At 48.0% G+C, this 21,932-nt stretch overlaps 2 protein-coding genes across 2 annotated transcripts in view; both read left to right on the forward strand.

Moving 5' to 3' along the window:
* The first annotated feature begins 1,656 nt into the window (after positions 1-1,656).
* On the forward strand, positions 1,657-12,145 carry LOC308627620 (sulfotransferase 1C4-like). Its single transcript, XM_081253926.1, has 7 exons — positions 1,657-1,895; positions 4,774-4,899; positions 5,838-5,935; positions 6,220-6,346; positions 6,564-6,658; positions 9,550-9,730; positions 10,595-12,145. The coding sequence occupies exons 1-7, from the start codon at positions 1,742-1,744 to the stop codon at positions 10,708-10,710; spliced, it is 897 nt and encodes a 298-aa protein (XP_081110052.1). The 5' UTR covers positions 1,657-1,741; the 3' UTR covers positions 10,711-12,145.
* Positions 12,146-20,753: 8,608 nt separating this feature from the next.
* The window catches only part of GCC2 (GRIP and coiled-coil domain containing 2), a 35,813-nt gene continuing 34,634 nt past the window's right edge, over positions 20,754-21,932 (forward strand). The window contains exons 1-2 of the mRNA XM_081254148.1: positions 20,754-20,829; positions 20,943-20,999. Of these exons, the coding sequence (XP_081110274.1) occupies positions 20,824-20,829; positions 20,943-20,999 (63 nt within the window). The 5' untranslated portion in view covers positions 20,754-20,823. The remainder of the gene's footprint in view (positions 20,830-20,942; positions 21,000-21,932) is intronic.

Genomic DNA, 21,932 nt, shown 5'->3' on the forward strand with positions numbered 1-21,932 from the left:
GTCCAGAATGAGGGAGACTCGGGGCTGCGAGGCTCAGAGGGTGGAACAGGGGATGGGGTCTGACGAAGATGGGGATGGTCTGAAGCCCAGAGACCAAAGCATGAGGAGCGCGGGGTAAAAGCAGGCCTGAAAGCCTGGGAGATTTCATATTCCAGGTAGACTTCTTAGAGAGAGAGGAAAAAAGCCTCACATTAGCCCAAGAGAAATGAATTAGAGGAAAACACCCAGCACCATGTGCACGTAAAGGACAAGGTGACCATTGGGTCTCTGGGAGGAATCAATCCCGCATTATGCTTTGTAAACAGACGCTCTTAGCAGGATTGTCAGGACGGCCAATTTGTTTAGCTGCACATGTAATGTTCTGATTCTTTGTTGTTGTTAAAACCTGCCTGAGAAAGTGCCAGCCCTCATTCACACAATTCGTGCAAAGGTCAGTGCTTTATTTTAAAAGAAAGTCAGGAAGGTTCCTTCTGTGGGAGTGGCACTTTCCTGTGCCACCAGGTCGTCTGGTACTGAAAATCACCTCCTCCTCCCAGGATCTACGTACACCCTGTTTGCAGTCCTTGGTCATTTACCTTCTAAGGCAAGCGTGCAGATCATTAGCCACAGGACACATAATCCCATGTGGTGTTTGTGCCGATCGCTGAGCTGCACTGAGGAAAGGGAGGGGACGCTGAGCCCGCGAGATTAAACAGCAAATACATTTCCATCACTGAACACCCACACCTAGTGTCTGCAGTTCACCTTCCGGGAGCTCTTAAAAATCCAGACAGCGAGCACATAACGGCTCCCGTCCTGTGCACAGTATGGCCTGGGCACAGGCAAAGCTTGTCTTTCTTCTTTTATAAATTGTAAAATTCTTCTTGATTTCACTGTAAAAGTAAATTCCACTCATATTCTCAATAAATCTCAGGCACAGAAAATACGGATTTCTCTCTTAACAAAGCTCTGCTCTGTCCTTTTAAAAAGTACTTGCAGGGGCTTCCCTGGTGGCACAGTGGTTGAGAGTCCGCATGCCAATGCAGGGGACGTGGGTTCGTGCCCCAGTCCGGAAAGATCCCACATGCCACGGAGCGGCTGGGCCCGCGAGCCATGGCCGCTGAGCCTGCACGTCCGTAGCCTGTGCTCTGCAACGGGAGAGGCCATGGCAGTGAGAGGCCCATGTACCGCCAAAAAAAAAAAAAACACACAACGCTGACCCCTTCGGCCATCTGTGCTGGAAGGTTCAATCTAGGCTGTCACTGTTAGCAGCACAGAAACTTCCCTCCAGCCTTTCAGTGTAGGCATTCTGCATTGCAACCTGTAATCCCGCGGGCAGATTCCCTGCAACTTCTTAATTAGCTTAAAATTCCCAGAAGAAACAATGAATGGAGATCTGTGAATTATTTTGTGGACACAGAGGAGAACTACAAGTGAGGTGGCACTGACTCTTGCTAACAGTACAGAAGAGCAGGGCTGAACGCACACAGGACCCTGAATGGCAGCCAGGAGCCAAGGGCTCAGAGGCTACATCAGAGCCCTGCTGGGGCTGTTTAGGACTTTGCACTGTGTGCAAAGTCCTAAACAAGAGTCCCAGCTCCCTGGATGGCTGGCTCCCCCCTCGACTGCCAGCCCAAGGCAGGACCTGAGGTCTGAGCTCTGCCCTGTCTGTACGATGCCAAGAACGCAGCTCTGAGCTGACTGCGAGTAACACTTTCCTGGAGCAGAAATCTGATATCCAACACTCTTGGCCTTGAACAAAATGGAGGATTTAAAATTTGACGGCACGGAGCGCCTGGCTGTGGACTACGTGGAGGGGATTCTGCAGCCCACGCCCACCTGTGACACCTGGGATCAGATCTGGAACTTCCAAGCCAGGCCTGATGATCTGCTCATTTCCACCTACCCAAAAGCAGGTAGGTGGGAGGGATGGGGGGAGACTCAGAGGAGGGTTAGGAAGAGAAGCAGGAAAGATGCATCAATAATGAAATAAAGAAACTGACCTGGATTTGAGTGGAAAGCTGTTTACTGGGCAGAGTGATACTGCCAAGACAAATCAGGTAGTAACTGAAACCACACAAAAAATATTAAAATGAGGGCTTCCCTGGTGGCGCAGTGGTTGAGAGTCCGCCTGCCGATGCAGAGGATGCGGGTTCGTGCCCTGGTCCGGGAGGGTTCCACGTGCCGTGGAGCGGCTGGGTCCGTGGGCCATGGCCGCTGGGCCTGCGCGTCCGGAGCCTGTGCTCCGCAACGGGAGAGGCCACAGCAGTGAGAGGCACGCGTACTGTAAAAAAAAAAAAAAAATTAAAATGACCTACACATCTTAAGAATTTAATTCTTTCTGTGATGTACCTGTTTTTTTACTTCCCTGAAAGAGAGTGAATCAAACAGCCCAAAACAAAGGGGCCAGACTTGCTGCCTTACTTGTTCCCAGCACAGGCCCATATAGCAGAGCCAGACAGGGCACCCCTGCCTGATCTAGGGAAGAGGAGGGGCTTGGGCTCTGCAGTGCTGAGCTTGTAAGTCTCCCAGCTCAGGGTCCCAGAAATACTCTCTTAATTTCCACCCTCCCTGGTGGTAGGTTGTGAACCTACTTTCTTATTTCAATAGTCAGTTTTACAAAGTCACTGAAGAAACAAGACAAACTTGAGCTCAGCCACTGCGTCATAAAAATGTGGGGGTGAGCCGAGAGAGAGTTCTCTGCAGTTATTTGTGTATATCTACAGTTAGACCAAAAATACAGTATTCAACTCATACTCCGGTTGCATTGACATCTGCTCTTTGCAAACTCAAGCTCCATGTCAATAACTTCTGCTACATGCTCACACACATGTGCACGCACACACACACATACACACACACACGCACACACGCTCCACCCCCTTTACCTTTATCTGTAACAATCTGACAAAAGGCTCTACAGGCAGACGGGGCCTTAGACTCACCCGTCCATCGGTTTCATATCGGCCCTGATTTTCTTTTTTTTTTTTTTTTTTTTTGCGGTACGCGGGCCTCTCACTGTTGTGGCCTCTCCCGTTGTGGAGCACAGGCTCCGGACGCGCAGGCCCAATGGCCACGGCTCACGGGCCCAGCCGCTCCGTGGCACGTGGGATCTTCCCGGACCAGGGCACGAACCCGTGTCCCCTGCATCAGCAGGCGGACTCTCAACCACTGCGCCACCAGGGAAGCCCTCGGCCCTCATTTTCTGATCTTACTCATCATGAGTCTGTTCAGAATTAAAATTTTCTAAATGTGAATTTCTGAAAGTACCCACTGGTGGGGATCACATCTCACTGTCTTAATTTCACCCACAACTCTTAATTTATTACCATAAGTTCAGTACAATGCTTAATCATTCATCTTTTCTCCACCTGCCAAATGTGAGCATTAAGATTTGGTTCATTTAGGGTTTTCATGGGTTAGGGGCAAGCAGGACTGTACAATCCAAATAACACACTCAAAAAGTGAAGCACTTGCCAGCTAAGGTAATATTTAGTCAATCACTCAAAATAAAGGCTATATTGATCAGAGGGAAGAAGATACAAGCTCAGATCATGGAATGGTTTACACTTAAATTTTTAGCAGAATAATAAATGTCTGTGACTGCGGTGAGATAAACACACTGTAGAACCGCTGACTGCTAGGGGACGATCTGACCCGGAACCTCCAGTCGCACTGGAGTCTGCCCCAGCGTTAGCCCGTGGCTGTCAATTCAGAATAAACACACAAAACGAGTACGCTTGAACTTCCTTTGCGTCAATAGCTAAAGAAATATTGGTCCTGGATCCTATAATGAAAGAGCTGTGCCAGAAAATATTAGAAGCCAACTCATCGAGGATATAAACTGCAGCTGCTCTCTTGTTTTCTAAGCTGTGCCCCCTGGTAGACCTAGAAGTGCTGAATTGGGAGCATGAGAAAGGGTCTCGTAACCAGAGTTGATCAGCCCAGACCCAGGACTCAGAGCTCAGTCTCCCAGCCTCCTCCCGCCACAGACTCAGTCAGGTGTCTGGTCAGTAGTCTTCAGCCAAGGCCGAAGGTCAGGTGGCAGCCCCATGCTGGTCAGGATGGGGCGGCCCGCAGGAGCTGACCAGAGCTGGGAGACAGAGGCCCTTTTCGGGGACAGCAGGGGCAGTGAGGGCGCAGCCTCTGGGTCGAGGTTCCAGGCGGCAAAATGCGGAGTGGCCTCTGCACATCTTCTATCAATCAGACCTCTACCTCCTTCCCTCAAATCCCAGAACGTAAGTCAGATCTCAGGACATTTAGAATCTCAGCGGCAAATGAGCCTAGGGAATGCACTTTTTAGCCTTTCAGGTAAAATAAAGGAAAGTGTGAAAATGGAGACTAAGCCCTAATCATTCATTCATTCAGCCAACATATAACAAGAGCCTCCTCCTGCGTAGCAAGCCCATGCTACGCACTTGGGAAACAGAGTCTGAAGACCACACCGTGATGACTCTCCACATCACAGGCTGGTGAGAAAGACTCTCGTTCTGCCTTTCTAAGGAACTATGCAGCTAACTCAATAGCATAACAATCCTAATTAATGGTTGTACAGAATAAAAAAAGAACTATATATTTATGAATCTAATGTCCACTCCAAATTGGAGTCTTTGTATAAAAATCCATATCATACCATATTATGATAACACAAGATATAAACAAAGAAGGATGGTTTCTGAATTCCATTATAAAGCTGGCTTTAAAGTTCATACAGCTGTTCTAACAAGTGTTTGGTCACATTCTAAGAACTGCAGTAGATAAAGCCTGTGCTTCCTCATCTTCCTGGGGAATAAGGAACAACCTGGACGCAGGAGATCGTGGACTTGATACAAAACGGGGGTGATATTGACAGAAGCCAGCGGGCACCTACTCACAAGCGATTCCCCTTCATCGAGTGGAAAATCCCGGGCATGAAATCTGGTGAGTACGCGGCACAGCTGCACCTGACCCCGGGCCTAGACACCCACCAGGGATTTTTACTATCCAGTAGCCCTCTCAGAATTCTAGGCATTCAAACAACCATCGATGGACTCCGTGACTATCTTTCTCACCATCTGGCCATCATTCTCACTCCAGACATTTTCTAATCAAGTTACTGTTTATGCAAAAGTAAGTTAAGTTTTGATTCTCCAATTAGAAATTAACTTCACTCCACAAGGATGAGCCTAGGTAAGATAATTTTATGGTGCAAGGGTTTGAATTTTTTAGGTTCTTCTTTATTTGGCTTATTGTTATGGTTAAAAACTGCTCTAGGGCTTCCCTGGTGGCATAGTGGTTGAGAGTCCGCCTGCCGATGCAGGGGACACGGGTTCGTGCCCTGGTCCGGGAAGATCCCACATGCTGCAGAGCGGCTGGGCCCGTGAGCCATGGCCGCTGAGCCTGCGCGTCCGGAGCCTGTGCTCCACAACGGGAGAGGCCACAACAGTGAGAGGCCTGCGTACCGCAAAAAAAAAAAAAAACTGCTCTAGCCGGGCTTCCCTGGTGGCGCAGTGGTTGGGAGTCCACCTGCCTTTGCAGGGGACACGGGTTCGTGCCCCGGTCTGGGAAGATCCCACATGCCGCGGAGCGGCTGGGCCCGTGAGCCATGGCCGCTGAGCCTGCGCGTCCGGAGCCTGTGCTCCGCAACGGGAAAGGCTACAACAGTGAGAGGCCCATGTACTGCAAAAAAACAAAAACAAAAACAAAAAACTGTTCTAGCCCAAAAAACCTGTTCGTGAGCTACAAGTATTCTCTCAGATGAGATCCACAGAGAGTTACAGGCGGCCTGGAACTGTTCCTAACGTAGTAATAACAAAGCAGCAAGATTCTGAAGCAAATAGAGAAAAATAATGGGAAGTCATTGAAAATTCATTTTACAGGCTTGGAACAAGCTAATGCAATGCCCTCACCACGGTTCCTGAAGACGCACCTTCCCGTCCACTTGCTGCCACCATCCTTCCTGGAGAAAAACTGTAAGGTAAAGAGCCAAAGGAATTCAGAGTTGACCCCTTAGAAGGACCTCAGACTGGTCCTCAATCCATTTCCTCTTAAAACACTTCGCTTGTTAAAAAAAAAATCGAGTCCACCTTGTCACATCGTCAATATGCAAATTGATATGAATGCTTTCCACCTCCCACAAAAGCCAAATCACAGAAATGCAGCATCGGAAAAATTCATCTGTATGGAATATACCCACCCTAACATAACTGTTGGTCTAATCCTGGTTTTGCTTCTTCCCTCCCTCCCTCCCTCTACTCCCAGATAATCTACGTAGCAAGAAACCCCAAGGACAGCATGGTGTCTTATTACCACTTCCAAAGGATGAATAAAGGGCTTCCTGCTCCAGGAACCTGGGAAGAGTACTTTGAGAGTTTTCTGGCTGGGAACGGTGAGAGAACTCAGTTTTGTTCCCATCCTTTCTCAAAATCCTCAAATACTCTACAGAGAAGTCATCATTTCCTTAGAACAGCAGGGGCTCTGCCTTCTTTATGGTGAGGGAATCACCAGTGTGACCTTCTCCCTCTCTTCAGGATTCTCCTCCCAGGTGGGTGCTTGTCAGCTGGGTTTCTGCGACTCACTGCCCTATTTCTGATCGCGTCCTGCAGTGTGCTGGGGCTCCTGGTACGACCACGTGAAGGGATGGTGGGACGCCAAGGACCAGCACCGCATCCTCTACCTCTTCTACGAGGACATGAGGAGGGTAAGGAGCAGGGCTGCCTCACGCGTTCCCCTCTGACCGTAAAATATTTCAGTCATAATGTGCGGACCCCATCAGGGACTCACAGATTGAAACAGGGCACAGAAGATGCTACATTTCACCGGCTGCAGCTGTCCACGCATCAAAGCACACCTGGGACGTTATGAGTTTCTGTATCACACAGTCTCACCTGAGCTTCCTGGAGCTCTGGGCTCTGGGACACCTTTTCCTTATAGGCAGAGGATGGCAAAATGAGGGATGCCTTTTTTTCTCCTTGTATGTAGATTTTTAAATTCCGTTTAGAAGGGAAAAAAACCCTAGCATATTCTGTTTTTTTTTTTTTTTTTGCAGTATGCGGACCTCTCACTGCTGTGGCCTCTCCCGTTACGGAGCACAGGCTCCGGACGCGCAGGCTCAGCGGCCATGGCTCACGGGCCCAGCCGCTCCACGGCATGTGGGATCTTCCCAGACAGGGGCACGAACCCACGTCCCTGCATCGGCAGGCGGACTCTCAACCACTGCACCACCAGGGAAGCCCTGGTTTTTTTTTTATTAGTACTTGAGGAACGTCATAGTTTCAAGAAATGGTTTAAGAAATTATGGTGCAGTGAGAAACACTAATGGTTTAGAGTCAAAATTCCTGAATCCCAGTTCTGGCTTTACTGCCTGCTGGCAATTATTCTTTGTGAAGATGCTTAGCATCTAGGAATTTAGTTTCCTTACATGCAGAAAGGAGATAGTAATATGCACTCCAAGAGCTGTTATAACGACTAAATGAGGTGGTGTCATGAGAGCATATTGTAAATGGTCATCTACCCAGTACTTTCTGTGACTCCACTGAATACAGGGATCTATACAGAATTACAGTCTCTGTTCTTGAATTTATAACTGAAAGCCTGGTTCTCAAAAGGTACGTCACAGACAGCTGCATGGCCTCTCAGAGCCCATGCCAGGCCTGCTAAGTCAGACGTGCAATTTTAAAAGATTCCTCGGGGATTCCTGTGCACATTAGTTTAGCTGCATTTCTCTTAGGTTCCATCACTACTGGGCTTCATCCAGTTGTGTCTACAAAATATCTGAAGAGTGAAAAACACAGCATCATTTTTCTATGTTTTTTATTGAGATACAACCGACATGTAACATTATATTCGTTTCAGGTGTACAGGATAATGATTTGATTTTTGTATGTACTGAGAAATTATCTCCATAATCAGTCAACATCTGTCAGCACACATAGTGACAAAAATTTTCTTTCTTGTGGTGAGAACTTTTAAGATCTATTCTCGGTACAGTGTTATTACACTGTACGATACAATGTTATTGATTATACAGTACAGTGTAATTAGCTATAGTCACCATGATGTACTCTACATCCTAGGACTTATTTATCTTACAACTGGAATTTTTAACATTTTGACCCCTTCACCCACTTCACCTCCCACCTCTGGCAACCACTGATCTGTTCCGTATGGTTTTTTTAAATAGATAAGTTTCTAGGATTACATTTCTAGGATTCTCAGAACCATGATTCAAGGGCTAGCAGGACAACCCATACAGGTATCAGCATAAAATTCTCTCCCTTGTGTTTATTTGGTACAGAAGTATGGAGACACCACAAGAGAGCACCGAAAAACTAAACAACAGGAGGGCATACAAAAGGAGACTCTGGCCACATGTACATATATGCACTGCTGCAGTTCAGAGAGTTGTCTCATCACAGGATTCCAGATATAGACACTCAACTAAGGAATATTATGGCAGGGGTTATAAGGAAGGGTTTGCTCTTCTATGACTGGATGTGACAAACAGGGGCCATGATATCAGATGCTACTAAGCTAAGATCAGGGAAAGTCCATGTAGGTGACGCTTGCCCACATATCGTCATAGCAGTGTCAGAGGAGGATGTGTCCCTGGGAACAGTGGATAGATCCCTGGGGTAGATCCTAATGCATTATGAATGCCAGGAAGAGACTTTACCGAAATAGGCAGTCTAACCTCAGGGTCCCCAGCGCCCTCTTACCTGTTTCTGCGATCACGCTCTGGACTGTCACCTGCCTGTGGTCACTCAGAGCGCACAGTTCTCAGCACTCTTGCTGATTCCTAGTCTGTGTGCGGCCAACTAAATTAAGCACTTTTGACATCTAAGCTTCAAAGCAGGAGCCCATTTTAAAGCAGGAGACACAGTGGCGGGGATAAACGCTCCCACCGGCAACGCACCACTCCTCCAGGACACAGGGGCCTTCCCACACCACAGCACCCCTGGGCTGCGTCCCTCTGAGGAGGAAACAGTGGCGACAATAGGGCTGAAACCTTCTCAGAGACACTGAAGCACCCGGACCAGCTGGGCACTGCAGCTACTGCCACGGGGCCTCTTGGGTGCAGAGAAGTCCCTCCCACCCTCTTGCCCCCTCACCGGCACCACTGGGAAAGTCTGGGGCCACTTCTGTCCACATGAGAAGCAGGAGACGGGCGCTGTGGCCAGGTCCCCAATGCTGCCGCAACAGCTGCTCTCAGCATCAGTCCAGTGGCTGTCCCTGTGGGGCATTTAGCTGGACGGGCTAGAGCAGGACATTTGGGCCTAATTCTGGAAACATCCCTCCGTGGCACGCGCCCCATGCACTGCATGTCACTGTGTGGTGAGTGTCTCACTGACACGCTCAGTTGACACTTCCATGTTAGAACAAGAAGAGCGTAATGACTCCAGTTGATACAGTCACCACATCAAAATGAGTCACATCTGAAAAGCTGAGCATTTGTGAGACACGATTTTTTAAAATTTTAATTCATGACGTTACTGATTACTAGCATTAATTCATTCCAACAGTCTTTTGAAACTATTATTTATTGATATAAATTATCTTATATCAAGTCTTTTCTTTTGACTCTGATCATAGAACCCAAAGCATGAAATTCAGAAGCTGGCAGAATTTATTGGAAAGAGCCTAGACGATAAAGTTCTGGGTAAAATTGTCCATTACAGTTCATTTGACGTCATGAAGCAGAACCCAATGGCAAACTACACATCGATTCCAGCTGATTTCATGAACCACTCTATTTCTCCATTCATGAGAAAAGGTTTTTATGTTTCCTTCTCACCATAATCTTAAAGGAACTGTCCAATATTTCAGAGTCTTTGGGGAGTTTCTTTTCTATAGATAAGAAAAATATGACCAATAATAAATGGTTTTGGGAAAAAATTATTTAAGAAACCACAGATGAAATGAAATCAATGTTCAGCCACAACTGGAGAGTGAGGTTTGGTGTCTAAGTCCAACCCTTTATCCTCACCTTCCTTCTGGAGTTCTGGCTGATAAGGTGAAAATATACAGTATTAAGTCAAATGGAGCAAAGAATCCACTTTACAGAGGGCTCTAAGCTATCAGAGAGGTCCATTCACTCCAAAATACTTACTGACTGGAGTGGCTACTATGTGCCAGGCACTGTTCTGGGCAATGTTCAGAGCAGTGAACAAAACACACGAAAATTCAGGATAATAGTTGCTAGTAAGTACTATGTAGAAAAAGCAGTCAGGGAAAGGTAACAGGGATTGCACTTGGAGAACTGGAAGGGAATCTTCTTTTTCTCCCCTCCTTTTTCAAAACCACACGTTGAGTCCTTCCAGAAGCAGGCCCTGCCTGGTCTGCCTGCAGGATGCCAGCCACAGGCACAAGCACCGAGCGTGCTGTGACGGGCAGGAGGGAAAGACAAGAGACCTCCTCAGACCTGCTGTTCACGCGGCCGTGTCACCTCCCGACCCACAAGCCAGACAGGTGATTCCTCCCCCTTCCAGGAGGAGACACTGCCAGGCCAGCCAGAGAAATGTTTGCCCGACTCTGTCCCTCCCTGACGGGGAGTAGAAATCCTCACACAGAAACGGGAGAACAGAGAAATCCAAATCCCCCCACGGCACTGACACCCACCACCCCACGTCTGTTTCAGGGGCCGTGGGAGACTGGAAGAATCACTTCACTGTGGCCCAGAACGAGAGATTTGATGAAGATCACAAGAAGAAGATGGCTGACACCACTCTGACTTCCCACTTCCGATTCTTGTAAGGAAGAAAAAGAACCAGAGTCCGTCAGTGTGAAAGCTGATTACCCCGACCACGTGACACTGGATTCAGGTGGTCAGACTAGTGTTCCTTGTGTTTGCTTTTGTTCACCCTAAAAAAAGTGACAGGGCTATCAGAGGTCAGGGCAAGGTGGAGGGTGGGCAGGGTGGCAGCGTGAAAACCATGGCCTCATTGCTAATTATCATCACATGTCAATTTTCCACAGATCGTGCGCTTGTTAACGTATTAAAAATGCTTCAGTCATCACACAAAAACACACTAAAATTTACAGATTAAGTTCAAGCCAATTTTTAAATGCAGCACTAAAATGTGTAAACAGTTACTTCTAGCAATTTCTTGGTAGCCAAGTAACCATCAGGTGACTCTGTTTCTTGTTTTTTTTTTTTTTTTTTTTTTTTTTTTTGCGGTACTTGGGCCTCTCACTGTTGTGGCCTCTCCCGTTGCGGAGCACAGGCTCCGGACGCGCAGGCTCAGTGGCCATGGCTCACGGGCCCAGCCGCTCCGCGGCATGTGGGATCTTCGCGGACCGGGGCACGAACCCGTGTCCCCTGCATCAGCAGGCGGACTCCCAACCACTGCGCCACCAGGGAAGCCCAGGTGACTCTGTTTCTAAGTCACTCCAGTGCATCCACCCCAGCCTCTCACCGCAGCCTCTACATTTAACGGGACCCGCCCCCCAAGCCCAGTCGCGCTGCAATCAATCCCGGCCTCCCATCTTAACCTCCCTCCCTCCAGCGCCTCTGCAATCCTGCTCTAATCCATCAGCAACATCCGTCGGTTTTACTTCCAGGAAGTCTCATCTCTACAGCCATCCCCCTGGTTCAGAAGCCTCTCCCTCTTGCCTATAAGCTACCTAACTCATTTCTCTGTTCATCATACATCTGCCAAGCTTGTTTTCCCACAACAAGGCTCATTATATTTCTCTTTAGCTCAGAATCCTTCAACGATTCTGAATGTTTGCTGCCTAGAAGATAAATCCCAAGCTTCTTAGCCATCAGTTCAAAGGCAGCTACAACCATATGACCTGGTTGACTGACCTTCCAAACCACCTTCCAGCTGGATTTCATTCTGCCAACCACCCTCCTTGCCTCAGCGACGAGTCCCCTGTGCTGGGCCCGAGCACATCTCACAGGTTCCCAGACGATGAGTTTCACTTTCACCCCACCTCCTCCTGACATTTCCTTTCCTTCCTTCCTACCCATCCAAAACATAAACAACAAGTCCAATAACCAGCACAGGTCTCCCATCTTCCTACAGATACTGCAACCTGAAGGGACCAGCTGCTCTTCTGGAGTCCTTTACACTTAGCATAATTCTTCTGTGATTAAGATTAAAGTATATCATGCTATCTCTTGGATGTCTATATTGTCTCTTTTGTGCATATTTAAATTTTCATTTGTTTATTTTTTCTCCAAGATAGGGACATTGCTAGATACTTCATTGCAAACCAAATGGCAAACAATATGCTCAAAAATAAGTAGCTGAAATACTGTATCAGTTAAGGAAATCTAAAAAGCCAACTGTTTATATTCTAAGTAGTCCCTGGAACAGCTATCATCTATAGCTGTGCTGTGTTAGCTACTAGCTGCATGTAGCTATTTAAATTATTTAAAATTTGGAAAGATCCATGCACCCCAATGTTCACAGCAGCACATTTACAATAGCCAAGACATGAAAACAACCTAAATGTCCATTGATAGATGAATGGATAAATGAGAGGTGGTACATATACACAATGGAATATTACTCAGGCATAAAAAATGCAACCTTGTCATTTGTGACAACATGGATGGACCTAGAGGATTTTACACTAAGTGAAATAATCAAAGACAAATACCATATCATTACACTTACATGTGGAATCTAAAAAACAACAAACAAACAAACAAAACAAAACAGAAACTGACTCACAGGTACAGAATGTAATGTACAGCACAGGGAATAGTCAATAGCACTGCAATAATTTTATATGGTAACAGATGGTTACTCGACTTATTGTGGTGATCAATCCTTAATGAATATAAATGTGAAATCACTATGTTGAACCCTTGAATACTAATATAATATTGTATGTCAACTGCAATTAAAAAAAATAAAAATAGGGCTTCCCTGGTGGCACAGTGGTTAAGAATCCTCCTGCCAATGCAGGTGACACAGGTTCGAGCCCTGGTCCAGGAAGATCCCACATGCCATGAAGCAACTAAGCCCGTGTGCCAGAACTACTGAAGCCCGCGTGCCTAGAGCCCATGCTCCGCAGCAAGAGAAGCCACTGCAATGAGAAGCCCGCGCACTGCAAGGAAGAGTAGCCCCCACTCACCACAACTAAAGAAAGCCCATGCGCAGCAACAAAGACCCAACACAGCCAAAAATAAATAATAAATAAATAAATTTATTTTTAAAAAAATAATGAAATTTTTAAAAAAGAAAAGAAAAAAATCTGGGTATTTTCAAGTCTACAGCCATGGGGGTACATAAATAATTTGTCTATATTGCTTTTAAAATAAATAATTACATTGTTAAGTGTTTAGACTATTACACTGAAATACTGTCTAAATGAAAATAATAAACTGTCATTTACAAATTTTTTAAAACTTAAAAATAAGTTTAAAAGTCAAATATGTAGAGGCAGCAAGCAGAGCTGTGGCTACCAGGGGCTGGAGGAGGGGGAAACTCGGAGATACTGGTCAAAGGGCACAAAGTTGCAGTTATGTAGGATAAGTCTAGAGATCTGGTGCACAGCATGATGACTACAGTTAATATGACTGAATACTGGAGATTGCTAAGAGAGTAGATTTCAGATACTCATCACACACACAAAAATTGTAAGTGTATGTGGAGATGTGTTAATTACCTGACTGTAGTAATCACTCTGCTATGTTTATGCATACCAAATCATATACACCTTAAATATATACAATTATTGTTAGAAAATAATTTTTGTTAATTAAAATGAAAATAAAACAGATCCTGTTATATGACATTGCTTTATTTTCTACATAACTCATATATCTATTAAATTAATGGTTTCCCTGCTTATGGTGTGTCTCTACCACTAGTTCAGCAGGGAGTCTTTTTCTGTCTTAATTACAGTTGTACTTCCCCCACCCAGTGCCTAGCAGAATGCTTGGTGCACAGAAGATGCTCTGTTAATGTGTGTGGACTGAATGAACCACTACACAGCAGTAGCTCCCATGTTTTCCTGTTCTAGCCCAACCCAATTAACCACCAGCTGCAGGATGTCCTCCTCAGTCTCTGAGCCAACGGGAAGTGCCAGGCTGACCTCCTTGCCCGCTCTATTGGCCAGTGGAGTTCGGAGACAACCTAGTGCACCACTGCTTTGGACCTGCAGTCTTAGCCCAGAAGAGCCACCCTGCCTAACGACCACGGTGCCTGGAACCTTCTCTTGTGCTTGAATTACCCATGCTTAGTTTCTTTGCCAGTTATCTGGAAATAGGCAGAAAGGGATGAAACTTTACCTAACAGACCCTTGCCTGGATCATGTGCCTCCTCTGTGTCTGGGTCTTCAGATGATGCTTAAAAACACCACATTCAAAAGTAGCAGGAGAGCTTCATGAGGCCACTGTCCTTCTGACACATTAGAGGTGAATCCATCTAAACACACCAGTCCCCTTATTTTGAACTCTACTCAAATTCAATCCTATAATAATAGGTAATCTGAAATGATCAGACCTAAAACTCAACATGCAGTTGTTAAAGAAATGAGACTATAGGTGTGATTTCTTATAAATTCCTTCAGCTTGAGGAAGGTCTCTGTGTCTGGTTTTATTTCATGCAAATAGAAACAAGAAGGCCTTAAGGGCTGTAAACAAGGTGCACTGAGATATCTGCAGAATTCAGTGGATTAAAGATAATTATCTAATGGATAGGACTATACTTCTTCTGAGATTTTAACATGATTTTTTCAGCTTTCATAAAGGGATGTAAGGCTTACAAAGAGTAAAATTTGGTTTTGTTTGTTTTGGCCACACCATGTGCATGCGATTTTACTTCCCCGACCAGGGATCGAACCCGTGCCCCCTGCAGTGGGAGCACAGATCCTTAACCACTGGACCTCCAGGGAAGTCCCACCAAGAGTAAAATTTGGATACTAAGCCAAGGTCATTTGTTTGGGAAAAGTAATTGCATCTGGAGATCCAGCACACAACGACCAAATCTTTGGGAGAAGGGGTTTGCCTGTTGTTGCCTTGTTGAGTTTACTAAAAGGTGTACCAAATTAAATCAGCAGATAGTGGGAGAAGTGGGATGAAGGGAACACGACAAGAATAAGGGTAGTGGACTGAGGCAAATCCTTTTAATTTCACCAGACCTACATTTAATTTTCATAATAAAGACACAGTGGTATTGTGAAAACAGAGATTTGTTGTTTTTTAACTGCAGGTGCAGAGGGCTGATAGAGGGCATCCACACAAAACCTACATTTACCATGATACCTAACGGTCAAAGACTGAACACTGCTGCTCTTAGATCAGATCATGGCAAGAATGTGCGCTCACACCCCTTTCAACGTAGCACTGGGGGCCTCAGCCTATGCGGCAGGGAAAGAAATAATACATACAATGCATACTTTTGGAAAGGAAGAAATAAAACTGTCCCTCTTCTTAGATGACATGATTGTCTATGTGAAAAATCCAGAGGAAAAACGTACAAAAAGCCTCATAAAACAAAAAAGTGAGTTCACAAGATACAAGGTGTTGAGAGGCAGTTCTCCATGGATTTCTCACATTTCTGAGCATCTTTCAGGCAGCGGCAATTATGGTCTTTGATCTGGACTATCTTTTCAAAGACACAGGGGAGCTGAAACAAATGGTGTCAGCAACGAGGATGTAGAGCTTTCCATGGATCGAAAAATCAGAAGTTCACTTGGTTAAGCCCTGAGCAGCCACCTGCCTGCTTAAATAAAGTGTAATTAATATAAAGCCTTGTTTACTGACATGGAGCTGCTCGGGCCCTCTGCTTCCCGGATCCCTCCCTCCACATCTATCCCCTCTACCCAGATCCTTGAAAAAGAAAGATGATTAGGGTATGGGCAACAGTCTCGGCCCCTCCAAGATGGATATGAGTCTGTACGCATCCATGTGAACACGCTCAGGAACACCAGGAGCGAGGGGCTCAAGTTTCTACGACTCTGTTAGGTGAAGACACCCAAGTCACCATCCTCCCTGGACCCGGGTAAGGGAGGAGCGCCCACATTCTCCTGGCGGGGTCTGGACATGGTTCACCAATAGAAAGAAAGCCAAAGGGACCCTATGGGAGGGGCGCTTTCGGTGGATTCAATGTCCTACTGTCCCTACATCTGAATGTTATGTGGGAACTGACACGTCATACGTCTGTGCTTCTCCGTCTCCTGAGAGCCAGAGGGGATCATCCCTGTAAGAAAGAGCCTCTTGTAAAAAGGGGGAGTGGGATAAACCCCTTTGCCATTTGTGACCACTGTGTGTGTGTGTGTGCATGTGTGTGTGTGTGCGTGTGTGGGGGGGCGGGGGATTTTGTGGCGATGCGTCTTACATCCAGAACATCCCGACAGAGATGACGGCTCTCAGCTGGCAGGTTAGAAGCCCCCATTTCAATGGCCCTGAAGGGGACTCACCACACCCTCCTAACAGGTAGCCTCCCCAGTGAAAGTCAGGGGCCTGACAACAAGTAAAGCGCCTGGAACTATGGCTCCAGACTGCTTGCTCTCTGCCCTACCCCCACCATCACCACCACAGAGGCCAAAAGCCTTACTAGGGGTACTGGGGACATTCTTCTTGGTCCTTTACGTTGGCTAGCCCATAAACTGGCACCATTTGAGCGTCGTGCAGAACGACAGGCTTCACCTGAAGGGGTCCGGCAAGCTGTGGCACGCTAGCTACTCTGGTGGCTCTGCAACCCCAGTAAGCAGTTTGAGCCAGAAGTCTCTGTGACTGATGACCGCTGACAGAGCCTCTGGGGAAGGGAGGAGCCCCACCTGCAAGTGACCCTGGGGGTTTGCACTCGGTGCCTCCCGGGATGGTTGCCCGCCGCGTCCCCCCTGAAGAGCAGCCATCAGCTTCTCGGAAGCCCCTGTCAAAACGGGGTGACTGACCGAGGGAGGCCTCGTGAACCTCCAGCCTGATACTCCCATTTTGGGGTGGCTCGACTCACAAAACCTTGCCTGTCAAGTGCAAATGGTGGATTCAAGAGCAGCGGCCTGGCCACGCAGGCATCTTGGCCCTACCTGAGAAAGCAGCAGCTATCTCTCCAGGGAAAGCTTCGCCCCCCGCTGAGCCAGGTGAGTCACTGCACCGCTCACTGGAGCCCTCAATTACAGACGCCCCTAAATGCTGAATGCCTGCTTTGACTAAGCGAAAGCTCACTGATTTCCACTGGACTGCAGTGCCAGCCCTGCAACACCAAAAGCGGACACGGCCCCTCTACCCAGAGGCCAGAACCCAGGCCCCTCTCAGGGCTCTGGCCAATGCCTGCCTTGATGAACTGTGCTCTGTGCTTACTGACCCCTGGGCTTTGCCAGTGGCCTAGCTACCAGGTCTACCATTATGAAAACTAGAGTAGCGTTAAAGACGCCCCCCTTGGGGCCGTGAACTGTGGAAACAAATGATGACTGCTGACTGCACTTTCCGGGGCCCTCATGTCGATGTCCACAGAAAGGACCCTTCTCTGATGGGACACGCTGGAACTAAACTGCTAGTTGAGCATGCGCTGCCCTGGTTGCTACCATCCTGCTGCCTGGATCCACCATCACATCAGACGTGACAACGCAGCCACCATCACAGAAGAGGCACAAAGTGAAGGGCTCCGTCTCTGCAGAGGCTGCCACCGGGTTCTGCACTGGTGACTCCTGCCCAGAGCTGCTCTGGTCTCTCCTGGCAGACTGACCTCCGACCCCTCCCAGGCGTTTTATTGGGGGAGCCTCACCACCGATGACACTTTTTCAGGTTTTGGTGCTGCTGTTTCAGTCCAGTCAGCCAACTGCAGTCACACCGTTGCAGCCCCTGAAACTAGAATTTGTCGTGTGTTTGGTTTTGTGGAGTTTGCAACCTGAACATAGCATGCCTTTTACCAAAAAAGCAGCTCGACAATGGCTGACTGGGGGGTATTCAATGGAGTTCCCGTGCTCCCTGCCTTCCACAGGCATTTGATACTGTTAAGCATTGAAATGGCCTCTGTAAAAATCAACTCAAAAAGGGTTTGACTGCTTCCCTCACATCCTGGTCTGCACACCTTACCAAGGCAGGTGGTCACTAAATGTGGCTGTCCCCAGAAGGATGCCCTCTGCCACTTGCTGGGTAACGATCAGGATGAACAGTTGGCAGTTCGTTAAAAAGTTAAACACATATTTACCACAGAACCCAGCAATTTCCCCTCCTAGGTCTGTACCCTAGAGAAATAAAAACTTATGTCCACACAAAACTCTGGACGTGAATGTTTATAGTGGCTCTATTCATAATTACCCCAAAACTCGAAACGAACCCAAATGTCCTGCAGTTGGTGAATGGATAAATAACGGCACATCCGTACAATGAATATCAGTTAGCGATGAAAGGGAACAAATTATTGACAAATGAGACAACCTGAACGAATCTCAAAGGCATTTTGCTGAGGAAAAGAAACCTGTCTCAAAAGGTTTGTTTCCATTTATATGACATTCATGAATGACAAAGTGATAGTGATGAAGAATAGATGATGGTTGTCAGAGATTAGGGGTGGGAGGCGTGGCGGCCACGATGGGGTAGGATGAGGGTAATGAAACTATTCTGTGGACTGATTATGCCAGTGATTACAAGAGTCTGTACATGTACTAAAATTCAAAGAACTGTATGCTAAAAGAAAAGATAATATTACTGTACGCTAATTGAAAAAATAAAATAAAAGGTGGGGAGGACTTCAAAAATGCCAAATTTCTTATTCTTTTTTTTTGAGATATAATTGACATATAACATTAGTTTCAGGTGTACAATATAATGATTTGATATTTGTATGTATTGCGAAATGACCATCACAATAAGTCTAGTAAATATCCATCATTTTTTTCTTGTGATGAGAACTTTTAAGATTGACTCTCTTAGCAACTTTCAAGTATACAGTAGAGTATTATTAACTGCAATCACCATGCTGCGCACAACATCCCCCGGACTTATTTGCTTCATAAATCAGAGTTTGTACTTTTCGACCCCCTTCACCCATCTTGCCCACTCCCACACCCTGCCTCTGCCACACCAATCTCTTCTCTGTATCTGTGAGTTCGGTTGTTTGGGGTTTATTTTGGTTTTGTTTTATAAAATGTCAAAAATGTCCAAAGTTTCACCAAAATGTACGTTTTATAAAAGACAAAGAAAGGCTGTGGAAATGTTCCAGATTAAAGAAGCCTAAAGAGATGTGACAATTAAATGCAAAACCTGGGGCTTCCCTGGTGGCGCAGTGGTTGAGAGTCCGCCTGCCGATGCGGGGGATGCAGGTTCGTGCCCCGGTCCGGGAAGATCCCACATGCCACGGAGCGGCTGGGCCCGTGAGCCATGGCCGCTGGGCCTGCGCGTCCGGAGCCTGTGCTCCGCGGCGGGAGGGGCCACAGCGGTGAGAGGCCCGCGTACCGCAAATAATAATAATAATAAAATAAATAAATAAATGCAAAACCTGATTCTAGCCTGGATCCCATACTGGAAGGGAAAAAAAAAATGCTATAACGTCCTTGATGTTAATAGACACAACAAAATCTCTGTAGTCTTAGTTCTAAGTTTCCTCAAAACCCAGAAGAAAATGACCAGTGATTTTAGGTTCTGTCCTGCTGATTGGTTTCTGTATCAATTAATTCCTAGATTCAATTAAGTCTGCATGCACTGCAATGCATGAATATATATACAAGGCAATGGACTAGATGGAGGGGGCAACAGAAAGTTCTCTTTTTCTCCAAAAGGTGCTCAAAGTCTCGAGTTTCACCAACACTACCTGCCAAAGCATTTAGTCACTCTTCCTTAACGGTATTCACTGCCACGTAAACATTGAGAACTTTGGTGGCTTTTAGGAATTACTCGTGATTTTTCTAAAAAGCTGTCTGAGGCTCTTTTTCTAGTCCCGAGGAAAGTCACTCATTTTACAACCCTGCCCAGTGTCCAGATTTACGGGCATTTTCCGAAGCCAGCTCACTGCACGGGGATCCTTTCCAAACCAAGCTAGCGAACTTCATGCCACGACCTGCGTCAGGGCGTTACAAGTGACAAGTGACAGCCAGTGCCAGGCTGGTGGCTCACGGAGCGGAGGGGAGGCACCGGCTGCGGCAGCACGTCTTTGCCCCGACCATCCTGGTGCCGCCCGTCCCCACCGTCCCCAGGCCGCCTCCCTCCCCCCGCCAGCGTCCCCACACTCGGGCCTGTTTCCTCAGTCCCGCTCAAAGAGATACCGGCCACGAAAGGCAGGTGTCAGCACAGGTCCCCAACCCGCCCGTCCCCCGGAGCCGGGCTGGGCTCCGGGACTACTCACCATCCAGGAGGAGGGCCGGTGTCCAGGCTGCCAGGCGGAACAGCGCTCCTGCTCTGCGGTCACCCACTGGCCTCAGGAACAGCTGCACCTCGTCCCCTCGGCCACCTGCAGCCGCAGGGCACAGCCACGCGCCCGTTCCGAGGCTAAGGGCGTCTGGGGGAACTGAGGGGGGCTGAGGGGACAGCTGAGGGCACAGGAGAAGGACAGGAGATAGGACAGGTGAGGAACAGCTGAAGCACAGGTGGGGGACAGGAGAGGGAACAGGAGATGGGACAGCTAAGGGGACAGGTGACGGGACAGGAGACTAGGGCGGCCACCTGAGCGCGCGCGGCCCGACAGTGCCCGACCCGGGGCCGGGGGCCCCACTGCCCCCAGTGCCCCCACTGCCCCCACTGCCCCAGTTGCGCGGCGGGCCCCGCCCACGGGCCCGCCCCGCCCCCTCGCGGGCCGGCCCGGGGGCGAGGCGGAGCGCGCGGGGAGCCACCTCCCGAGGCGGAAGCGGAAGCGCCGCCGGGCCGCGGCCTTGGAGACGCGGGGGCGGGGCCGGCGGAGAAGCGCGACCTTTGACCCGCGGCGGGGCTCCGTGGGAGTCGGCGGGCGGAAGTGCGGGCTGCGGGTGGCCATGGAGGTAACGCGGGGCCACGGGGGCCGAGGGACCACCGCCCCTCCCCTCCTGCCCTCCCCGCCCGCCGGGGCCTGCACAGCCGCATGTGACCGGCTGGCTTTCGTTGTGTTTTGCAGGAGCGTGTTCACGACGGGGTGGCTTCGCCGGCCGCTCCTGGGACCGGGAAATCCAAGGTGAAGAGACGCTGGAGCGGCGGGGTCCTGCCGGGAGGGGAGGGGGCTCCCTGGGGGACAGCTTTCCTCCGGGCTCTCGGCCTGAGCTGTCACGGTCGCGCGTTTAGTCCCTCCTCTCGGAGCTCCCTGATGTGAAGCCTGAGTTCGTCTCCTTGCCGCCCGGCTCAGCGCTGCTGAGAGATCCCACAGTTTCCCAACGTTAGATGAAGCCGTCTGGTTTGTGAGGTCCGAGCGGTGGGCGGGCGTCGCGGGCTCGGCTCTGCCTGCGCTTCCGCTGATGTGAGCGATGTGAGCACAGGTCACCGCTGGGGCCCTGAACGGGCGCCCAGGAGATGGGGACTTGCCGCCGAGGTTTATTGTTTCAAGCTGACTTTGAGACACTCGCCCAAACACTCGTCTGCATTGAAGCTTCACGGTAACCGTGAGATAAATAATGTGGTTATGCCAGCTTTACGCCTAAGAAAACTGAGCCCGCAGGGGTTAAGGAACTTTCCCTGATTTTTAGGTAAAGCCTAAACGCACCCTGATTCATCTTACCGCTGTAATTAGGCTTACGTGTTTTCATGTGGCCAGAGACTCCTTTCAGCCTTGAATAGGACGAAGCAATTTTACAGATCTAAGGAACTTTACGTAGAATTAGTCCCAGTTCCCTAATTTTGCAATTAAAGAAATCAAAATCTAGAAAGTGTCTTAACCTGTAACAAGGATATCTGTAACGTAAGAGGATATGTGCGATTTTCTGTACATCTCATAATAGTTGCCGAGCTAATAGTTATTGAGTGAAACTTGCATTTGCTAATCTTAAAAAATGTGGTGTTTGGTTGACATAAAGATCTATTCAGTAGGATTTTTTTTATTTTTAGGCAGACTTTATGTTTCTTTATTGTAGTATAGTAGAAACATGAATTCTCGCAAATTGGTAACATCACTGCC

This window comes from Mesoplodon bidens, assembly GCF_964165515.1.
Source record: "Mesoplodon bidens genome assembly, chromosome: 14".
NCBI classification, from domain to species: domain Eukaryota; kingdom Metazoa; phylum Chordata; class Mammalia; order Artiodactyla; family Ziphiidae; genus Mesoplodon; species Mesoplodon bidens.